The 10,077-nt window shown below is 51.6% G+C and overlaps 1 protein-coding gene across 3 annotated transcripts; it reads left to right on the top strand.

Annotated features, from left to right (window-relative positions):
- Positions 1-4,094: 4,094 nt before the first annotated feature.
- TMEM106C (transmembrane protein 106C) lies at positions 4,095-9,901 on the top strand. 3 transcript variants are annotated; one of them, XM_024575864.3, is made up of 8 exons: positions 4,095-4,158; positions 4,732-4,943; positions 6,175-6,238; positions 6,704-6,863; positions 6,962-7,102; positions 7,563-7,612; positions 8,079-8,132; positions 9,190-9,901. In XM_024575864.3, exons 2-8 carry the CDS (start codon positions 4,760-4,762, stop codon positions 9,284-9,286), a joined length of 750 nt encoding a protein of 249 aa, XP_024431632.2. In that variant the 5' UTR covers positions 4,095-4,158; positions 4,732-4,759; the 3' UTR covers positions 9,287-9,901. The 3 variants fall into 3 exon arrangements, with proteins under 3 accessions (XP_024431632.2, XP_053777544.1, XP_053777543.1); XM_053921569.1 differs by having other exon boundaries at positions 4,158-4,291; XM_053921568.1 differs by lacking the exon at positions 4,095-4,158 and adding an exon at positions 4,180-4,273.
- The last annotated feature ends 176 nt before the right edge of the window (positions 9,902-10,077 follow it).

The following is a 10,077-nucleotide window of genomic DNA, read 5'->3' as shown; positions in this document are numbered from 1 at the left end:
TCAGGGGGGAAGGGGCCTCCAGCACGGAGCCTCTGGCAGGGCCGTGAGGACTGACTCCCTTCCTCGGCACGGCGTGGGGAATGGCTGCACCATGCCCTGGGCACGCCCGACCCTGGGCACCAGTTCTACCAGCCTGGGCAAAGATTCCTGGGCCCTCAGGTAGTAGTAACACCCAAATCAGAGGCCTGTGTGGTGTTGGACGAGAAGGAGAGAGTGTGACCAGTGCGCTGAGAGGCCCTTCCTTCCCTTCCTTCCTGGGCTCTAAGAAGCAAGTCTCTAGGACTCTCGAGTGACCTTGGAGAAGGGGAGGCAGCCTTGATAACTGAGAAGATTAAATTCCCTGCCAGCCAATCAGGATAGGGCTCTGAGTTAGATTTAAATGCACCCGATCTCATCTGGTTTCCATTTCAAAAAAATAGAACATCGTTTGTCCACCTGGGTTTACGGAGGAAGACTCCTACCTCCTGCTGCAGCCAGCACTCAGAACACCGCAGGGGCTGCTCTGGGGTGTGCCCTGAGCCAGGCCACTGTGAACCCCGTGATCGCCTCCTTTATACCCCTCAGGAAGGAGCTGAGGAGACCCTCGCTTTGCAGACCACTTTGATTGATGGTGGCTTCAGGGGTCCCCTTTACCAGGCTGTGGTGAATTGTCAGCTCCTGGAACACAAAAGCTCCTGCAACACCGCCGTGTTCCCCCTCACAGGTGACCTCCAAGCAGGGCCGCGTGCCTACAACTGCTGTGGGCATGGCACCTAGGGACAGCCCCCACCTATACAAGCACCCTATGAGCCACTCCCCTTCTGAAAGGCTCAGAAAAAACTCTCTTCCTGTGACCATTCTTCATAGCAAATGGCAGAGTAAGAAGAGACAGGACTTGGGAGCAGAAAACTCAGATCCAGTTTGGACCTTATGGTGAGAATTGGAGCAACCTGCTTCCCTGGTTGTGTCTCTGTGTAAACTGGAAATGAGAGCCGCTTCCCAGCAAAGGAAGTGCTAGGTAAGTGACAAAGTGTCGTGCTGCTGTAGGAGGTTTTCAACGCAGGGGACCAGCTTCTCCCCCTTCTCCCTTGAGTACTCCCTTTAGAGAACCAAACCTGGAGCTTCCGAGCATGGGACCGTTTCCTCTTCCTCTGGACAACACAAGGGCCAGAGCTCTGCACACTGAGGTCTCTGATCACACTAGAATAAACACAGAATCCATTACATAAGAGGGGCGTGTGGCCCCAACACCCACCTGTTGTGCCACAGCGGCTGCAGCGGTGGCGCTGAGGCCTGGCGCTGCCCCTACCTCTCAAGCCCCAGCAAGTCTCCGATCCCTTTGGGAAGTATACCGAACAAGAAAACACCTGGTTCTAGTTCTGATTCTTTTCACCTGAATCACCTGATTGGGTGTCATTTCACCTCAAGCAGGTTTTCCCAACCGTGGAATAAATAAACGGGGCAGAATGAAGAACATGAACAGTTTCCAGCTCTGAGCCCTCAGTGTCCCTGTCCGTGCAGAGGGAGGTTACCAAAGTCCCAGACACTCCCCTGCCCAGTCTTGTCCTGTGTGAGCAGAGAGGGTGCAAAGCTAAGGACCTGCCCGCCCCCCCACCCCCCCCAGAGCCCGTCAGGACTGCATGCAGCCTTTGAGGTCTTTACTCCCCTCAACTTGTGGAGCCAGGAGGACATAATGCATATGGAGGAAGTGAGAATGCTGGGGGTGCAGGTCTGTCCAAGCCCACCCGGAGAGCCCCAGTGAGCTCACGTCTGCAGTAACCTCACTGCTTACAACCAGGATGATGAGATAAAGCTGGAAGCCAGGCACAGGTGAGAAGTGATGGGTGTCTCTTTAGGAATGTGGTGCCCAATTAAAACTGCCTCCTGGATGGCTCAGGTGGCTGCTGGGACTACTCCCCCTGGCCATGCTGGCCAGCCTCCAGGCTGAGTCAGTCTGCAAGCATTTACTGAGGGCCTAGTATGCACCAGGTGTCGAGTTGCGAGCTGGGGAGACAAGAAGGAATAAGAGCCACACCAGAGAGTACAGTCCATCTGTCCTAGACACACTTTTGAAAGCAGATTGTCAGAAAGCCTCAAGGGTTCACTGGTTAAGCCCCCAGGTCCCCCTTATAGTCCCCACCAACCAAAGCTCTGTCTTTCCTCCCCACAGGCCCCAGCTCCTAACCTCTCTCTTCCTTCCAAAGCATCCATAGCCCTCAACCTTCCTCTAGCCTACTCTTCTTCTTAAGTTGGCATGAATCAGGAGTCATCAGGAGTCTCTCTGTCTCCTCACCTTCCCTGCTTCTGGGGTAGTCTGGAGAGCCCTCTGTAATGTTCATCCACAGTACGGACATTAGGCTGATTGTACCCAGTCCTTGGCAGGGTTCCAGCAGAGGCCACACAGTGAGGCGACATCCATGTTACTAAAGGATGAGCTCATTCCCAAGATTCCCTAGGTGACTTCCCTGTCGCAAATGAGTGCTCGACAAGAAAACTGAATGTGGAACAGGCCTCAGTCAGGCAAGGGGCCTTCCCTTCTCTAGGGGTATGCGCCCTAAAGGCAGACGTTAAACACGGATAGGGACCTAAGTGTGGTCTACATGGTGTGTGGTTAAAACAGTCAGACTGCTTGTGTTAAAATCCAGGCCTTCCCCTTTGCTCTGTGCCTGTATCCTTTAGGATTGCATCCCACCATGAGAGACAGCTAAATAACCCCACAATTTTGAGGGGGTGGTTATTTTTCTCATGTAATGAGAAGTCATAAGATAGGGAGTCTAGGGCCTGAATGTGGCTCCAAGTGCCACCAGGAACCCAGGCTCCTTTTATCCTTCTACCCAGTCTTTCTTAGCATGCACTTCTTGCCTCGTGGTCACAATATGGCTGCCCCACCTCCAACATCAAATCCAAATTTCAACCAGAAAGAGGAAGGTCAAAGGACTAGTTGAGTCTCCTTCCCTTTTAAGAAGCTTTCTTGGAAGTCACACACAACTTCTGCTTACATCTCATTGGCTTGAATTGGCAAGAAAGGCTGGGAAATATATTTTTAATTGAGTATATTGCTGTCCCCAACAAAATCAGATTTGTGTAGCTAAAGGAATATAAACTGGAATAGTGCTTACAAAGAGAAAGGTGAAGACTGGATTTCAAGGAGAATGTGTGGACAGAGGTAGAAAAAGGAGGAGCAATGGCTCTCTGTTGCTTCTGACAAAGATTTCTTGCTTGACCAAACTTTATAGTCAGGTTCCTGAACCTTCCCTCGGCCCCTCTGTGCACTTACTGTAAAATCCAGTTTTAGCAAGAACTCCCAACAACACTCACTATCTGGTTACCTTCCAATCTAGTCGGATTACTCATTTCCCACCAACCCCAAGAGTATCCCGCATGTCTTCAGCGAGAATCCTATTAGCCAGCATTCCCCTGACCCCTACTGCTTCCTCTTAGAAATTTTCCATCCACTGACCCTCAGTAGAATGAGGAGCGAGAGAAGGGGGTGGCAAAGCCCTGGAGGACTCCAGCCTCGCTGTCCATTGCCAAGCAGGCCCCTCATTCACTCAGTTGAGAATCTCTCCTCTCCCCACCATCATCCTGGGTAACCTCACCTGTCTAATGTCCGCCCTCACTCCCTTCTGCACGGGCTAAGCTCAACGTGGCAGCACCTACAGAGAAACCACACCTCGAATCCCTACGTGCGTGCCTTTTTTGCGTGTGGAGGGCAGGACGAGGGAAGGTTTGGTGTCTTCTGCATTTTTGTACCTTCAGCGTGTCTACACAGCCCCTGTGCTCAAAAAAATAGTTGAGTTTGGCTGTGACCGCCGGAGCCTCCCGATTCCTCCCCGGGCAGAGAGACATTCTGCTCCGGAAACTTGCCTGGAGCCTTTCCCAGCATTTCTACGGAACCTCCGGGCACAGCGCGCTCTCTCTCCCCCTCCCCCCTCCCCCTCCCTCCCCCTCCCTCTCCCTCCTCCTCCCTCTCCCTCTCCCACTCCCTCCCTCTCCCCCCTCTCCTCACCCTCTCCCTTCTCGCTCTCTGCGCGTTTTCCTCCCCCGCACTCTGCCGCCCTCTAGCGGCGCCGAGTGCTGGGCCGCGAAGAGCGCACGCGCGCGCTGCCGTTCCCCGGATAGCTAGCCATTCCGCGCGTGCGCATCGAGTGTGGGCAGCACCGAGGACTCCAGAGGCAGGTAAATGCGCTGACGCGGGGAGGTGGTGGGGACGGAAGGGGCTTGCGGCCAGAAAGCACCTGCTGGGGGCTCGCGCGTTGCAGGTCCAGGGACTCCGCCTTTTGCTCCGCTCTGGGTGAGTCTGGTGGGCTCGGTGCGTCGCTTTTTGCCAGGGGTGGGGTGGGGTCCGGGGGGGCGTGACCTGAGCTCGCCCCCCGGGGCTGAGACGCGAGTGGGAGGATCTCTAAGGCCTGTTACCAATTTGGTGTCTGTTGTTTGTTCAGGAAGGATTTCTTGAGGAGGGCTCAGAGTTTGCAAATAGTGGACAGGAAGGGGCAAAGCTGGATCGGGGGGAACTGGGCTGTGAGGACTTGGGCAGGTTGGCCGAAGCGGCCCTGTTCCTCCGACCGCAGGAGGCGGATGGGGATCACTGCTACAAAATGAAGTCCTAGTGGATCTTGCGCAGGTCTTTGGGATCACACTCAGGACAGTAATTTAATCTTTTTTGCGTTTTCACTTGTCCTACTGATACAATTTCTTATCTTCTTGCTCTGTGTGGCCACTAACATGCACTCACTTGACTCTGCATCCTAGGACATGACACAGGTGGTACATCTCAGCCATGGGGTCCCAGCATTCTGCCTTCACTCTTCCTTTTTCCTACAAGCGAAAGAAAGATGACAGAGAGGATACGCTGGATGCACGGGAGCAGGAAGAAGCCATTGCCCAGTTCCCATATGTGGAGTTCACTGGGCGGGACAGCATCACCTGTCTCACGTGCCAAGGGACAGGCTACATTCCAACAGGTGAGAAGCTTTGGTCATAGGAAGGTTGATTCCCCAGTGAGAATCCGTAGGTACCCACACGGCTTCTTCTCTCTCCCAGACAGAGCTGTTGTTCTAGCAGTAATACCATAGTCCTAGATGGTGCCCTGAACAGGAGCCAGCTCAGCTGACTTGATAAATTTGGGCAGGTTCCACAACTTCTCTCGGTTTCCTTATATTCGAAAGCCTTTCTTTTCTTCACTTCCACTGTTTTGTTGTTTCCTTGGTTTGGAACATTTGGTTTTGTTAAAGAACAAAAATTCAATTGAGTAAATTTGGAGATCTCATTGGCTTCAGTGAGTGATTCACAGATTGAACAGCATCGCATTTAATAAGTATAGTGGAGCCACAAGTTGCTGTTCAGTGTGGAAGGCTTTTATAGGCAGACACTGGGTGGGACATGAAAGTTGTTAGCAAAAGGAAAGAAAGAATTGTTTCAGGCAAGAGGGATTGTTCTTGGGGGGGAGGAGAGGGATAGAGAGGGTCCACACGACAGATTGCACCATTGGTGACCAGACTGACTGATTAAGATTATGTTCGTGGAGAAGATTGAGACTGCAGTTGGGTCAGGTATGAAGTCTAGGTTCACTGTCATGGGCTTCAGCACAAATGACTCCGTTTTGGGTCTCTGGTTGTCTCTTTAACAGTTTGCTGTAGATAGGTGGACAGGCACATTTCTTTATTGTTCTCACTTAAAAGACCTGGCACAGCTTTGGTTGGTGGGAGGTAGTGGACCACCCAGGAAGCTTCTGTTCAAAGGAAGCAGATGGTGAATCATTAACAATGTAAGATCTGAAAACTACGTACATCAAGTGGGGAGAGAAAAACAAACGCTCGGGAGTGGAGCATGGATTAGGTGTGGGATCGTCTGTCCCACGAAGGTGGTCCTCAGAAAGTCGTAACAGTTCATATAGAGAGTCACAGAGGTTTAGAGCTGTAAGAACCAAAGCTTTCATAATGGAGATGAGGAGACAGTGGCCTAGAGAGGTGATGCCTTCCCCAAGGCCAGACAGGAAAGCCAGAAAAAGATATTTTGTAATTTGTGGCACTTTCTATAGATTTGCTTGTTTATTAGACCCAAAATGTGAAACTCGTGTCTTAGAAATGTCTAATTCCAAGTATGTTGTGGCAGGCCGGTGTGCGATGTGAGGGAACGTTTTGCCAAATCATAGGATTTATTTGACCAAAAATAATTGTTTTGGTTCTTTTCTAGAGCAAGTGAATGAGTTGGTGGCTTTGATCCCTCACAGTGATCAGAGATTGCGCCCTCAGAGAACGTGAGTTGCTTGCCTCTCTCCAGTTAATACCTACTTCTATCCTAGTCCCTTTTTATACATATGAATGCCAGTTACGTTTTTGAAAACTTTGATCTGTTCTTGTAAATTCCTCCATTTCCTTAATACTGTTCACTCAAGAAAGGTGTCTGTCCCCTTCACTGTCTGGGGGAGGACCCTTGAAGCTAGGAACATTCTGAGGGCCAAGTGAAGGAACTGAATTGGAAGGAACTGGAGAAGGGAAGCATCCTGGGAGGTTAGGAGATGTTCCTGTCCACACCGCTCCTCTCTGCAGCTTCCCCTCCCAGCATGCAGACCACAGAGGCTTCTGCCACGCCACTCATTCTTGCTCCTAGCCCTTTGTACTTCCTGTCCCTCCCCCGTCATTCCTGGTTTTGCAGTTAACCTTACCTGATTGGACCTTGAAATCTGACTACCCGAGTTGGTCATGTGCTCTGTCATTTGCAGCAAACAGTATGTCCTCCTGTCTGTCCTGCTCTGTCTCCTGGCATTTGTTTTGGTGGCTTTCTTCCTATTTCCACATTCAGTCCTTGTGGATGATGATGGCATCAGAGTGATGAAAGTCACATTTAATAATCAGGACTCCCTTGTAATCCTCGCCATCAAGGTAAGACGTAGGGCCTCCCTTCCTGGGTTGTGCACCTGCAAGTCTCGGGCCTCCGAGGAAACAAACTTACACTTGTGTCCTCACTTGCCCTGCTGCAGGCCACCCTCAAAATCAGGAACTCCAACTTCTACTCTGTGGCAGTGACCAGCCTGTCCAGCCAAGTTCAGTACATGAATACAGTGGTTGGGTCACATGTGACAACTAACACCTCCCTCATTCCACCTCGGAGCGAGCACCTGGTATGCTGTTTGTTTGGAGGGTTTTTAGGAGCCTTGCCCCACAGGCCTAAGAGTAGAGTGGGCGCTGTGGGAATGCCGTAGCCTCTTTCCTTTCCTTTTCCCCCCGCTTCCACTGGCGAGAGCTGGTTGATGAGAAAGACCTGACAGGCTCAGTAATTATGAGAAATTAGGGGGGACAATCAACTAGCACTTAAGTAGTAGGGGGAAAAGAGAATACGTAAAAGAAAGCAACTTGTTGCAAACCAAGAAGAGGCAGAATGATGGGCTGAGGTCCACTGGCCTCTCAAAAGGGAAGAGGTTGAAGAATTTGCTAGAGGCTCACAGTCTGTATGAGGGACAGTCTAGGGGGAATGTTTTGTATGTGGTGGAAGAACGCTCCCAGGTCTCTGATGCTAATTGACAGTAGTGCTCTGGGTCACTCCTGCGTGGCCACAGACCGACTGTGGCGTTTTCTTTTCAGGTCAATTTCACTGTGCAGGCGGAGATGGGAGGCCCGTTTTCCTATGTGTAGTAAGAACACCGTTGTCACCGTGTGCGCTCTCCGCTGGAGGGGGGTGTGCTGTTGTACTCAGTCGACTCGGGCCGGTCCTGCCGGGAGCTCCAGCCTTTGGCCCATAGGTTTCCTAGCTGAGGCTGTCTTGAGCTTTATTTGGCGGGTGTGGTTTTTAATAATGTGCCTGAAGTGCTGGGATATCTAAAGGAGAACCTTCAGCCACTGGCAACATTTCCAAGCTCCAGCATTTATATGTGAATGGCTTGAAAGAACAAAAAGATCGTGGGAGGGCAGAAGGACCCCGGGGGCTGGGGAGCCATGGTGCACTGAGGTCGGGAGAGTCCGTGTGGGGAGGGGGTCCCAAACAGGGCTGCCTGCTCCTCCATTGGACAGTGTAATTCGGCACTCCCCTGCTGATTCTCCTTCAAAAAAAAAAAAAAAAACTAAACTAAACGGACTGTTTTCCTATTTGCTGTTTGGCAGCTTCTTCTGCAGATTGCCTGAAATCGAGGTGCACAGCATAGTGATCTTCATGAGGTACGCGACTCTCCTCCCTGTTCCGTGGCCCTTGTGTCTGAACCTGGGCGGCCAGGCTGGGAGCTTGCCACCTCTGCACAGGAGGTCCTGGGGGCCCACACGGCCAAAGGGGGCGCCCGCTCCTCCAGGCCAGACACAGTGAACGCGGTGTCCAAACCCCTGCACACACCACCAGGGCCACAGCGAGCAGTTAGATGTGCAGTGGAACCTCAGTTCTCAAACTTAATTCGTTCTGGAAAACCGTTCAAGGAGCCGGTTTGTTCAAAAACCGAATCTCCTTTGTTTATCGCCTGAGAGATGTGTGACTGATCATACAGGTGTTGGCAGGGAAGGCCCATCAGGTGGAGAATCGAAAACTGAGTTTTTTGGGACAGCCAAGACATGTTTTCCGTGAACAACTTGGTCAAGAACCGAATTGTTCCAGAACTGAGATGTTTGAGAACGTTTCCCATGACATGGGTCTCGTGTTGCGACCCTGCAGAGCCCTGACTAGACTGGTAAGGAACAAAAAGCTTTATCAAGCATTTGGCCAGACTGACTCTCTAGCCACACAAATTACTGAGTGTGGCGGACCTCTGGGCCACTCCTAGAGCCATGACTGTGACAGCTGCAGGTGACGGGGGTCTGCTGTGGCCACGTGCAACATGAGGGTTTCCCAGCCTCGGCACCGTTGACACTGGCGCAGGCAGGTGCTCGTCGCAGGGTGCTTTCCTGCGCACTGTGTGTGGGGTGTCTGATGGCACCCTGGCCTCTGCGCGCCCGATGCCAGTAACACTCACCACCTCCTCCCCACTCGGTTGGAACAAACCAGAATGTCTCAGACAGTGCCGCAAGTCCGTGGTGGGGTGAAATCGTCCCCAGCTGAGAGTTAAGGCTTATGTAGGAGGTCAGGAGGCAGCACAGCATCTCTGTGGATGTAGAGAGACTCTCTTGCGTAACCATGAAGGTAGGGATTGGATAATACATGTGGATGTTGTTGACTGAGTGTGCAAGACATTATTTGAGCAGTTTTTCTTATTTCATCTCAAAAACAGAATTCTTGGTTTCTTTTTCCTAGAACTTCAGTGAAGATTTCATACATCGGCCACATGACTGAGAGCTCGTTGGAGACGCATCACTATGTGGATTGTGGGAAAAATTCCTCAGCTGTTTAGAAACTGCTTTTGGTGCTTCCACGGCACCACCTGTCAGAAGAGACACAGCCTCTGCTCCCAGGGCCTCACCTGCCCCAGGTGGTGGAGGTGGAGGAGAAACTGGTTCTCTTAACCCCCAGCACACGCCCCCCTGCCCCTTGGGAGGAAAACCACCTCTAGCACCGCTGATGTCTCCCATCGACCAGCAGACCCACTGCCCAGTCTATGCCCAGCAAACAGTAGACACTCACGGCTTGAAGAATTTAATGCAGGTCTTCTCAGCTGTTCTTAGAGCATTGTAATCGGAAGTCTGCCGTGGTACTAGGTTATAAACCAGGGTGACATGGAGACGGGACGGTCAGCGCAGCTGCACAGCTGTTTTCAGGACCCCAGCTGCCCGGGGAGGGCAGTGGGGGCATCGGAATACGTAAAGAGCACAGACCACTCAGTGTGTAAAATCGTTTCATCTCCCAAATGCCTAGTAACTTTTTTTTTAAGAAGCAGAACTTTTTTTCCTTGTAGAAAGTTCTAATTGTTTTTACTAAGAGTCTATGTGGGGCTTGATTTACCCTTCATCCATTGGCTGGAACATGGATTGGGGATTTGGTAGAAAAATAAACCCTGCTTTTGATTCCTCTCTGTCTCCTCTGCTTGCTGGGATATCTTAGACACCTCTGGGGGAATTGTGGCTGAGTTGCCGGCTAAGTAGGTCAGCACGGGATGGGAGGGAAGAAAAGGAACCCTCCTGGTACCGCCCATGGAAGCTCCTATCAGAGAAAACAGCCTCACCTTTCTTCTTCCTCTGGTGGTGA

The sequence above is a fragment of the Desmodus rotundus genome, chromosome 3, assembly GCF_022682495.2.
Source record: "Desmodus rotundus isolate HL8 chromosome 3, HLdesRot8A.1, whole genome shotgun sequence".
NCBI lineage: Eukaryota > Metazoa > Chordata > Mammalia > Chiroptera > Phyllostomidae > Desmodus > Desmodus rotundus.
This window is presented reverse-complemented; position numbering and strand designations above follow the sequence as displayed.

Excerpts from the sequence above, each read along its gene's own strand:
- TMEM106C (XM_024575864.3), top strand. The coding sequence starts at position 4,760 with ATGGGGTCCCAGCATTCTGCCTTCACTCTTCCTTTTTCCTACAAGCGA. Across the intron at positions 6,864-6,961 it reads TTGTAATCCTCGCCATCAAG|GCCACCCTCAAAATCAGGAA; the intron begins GTAAGACGTAGG and ends GCCCTGCTGCAG. Across the intron at positions 7,613-8,078 it reads GGCCCGTTTTCCTATGTGTA|CTTCTTCTGCAGATTGCCTG; the intron begins GTAAGAACACCG and ends GCTGTTTGGCAG.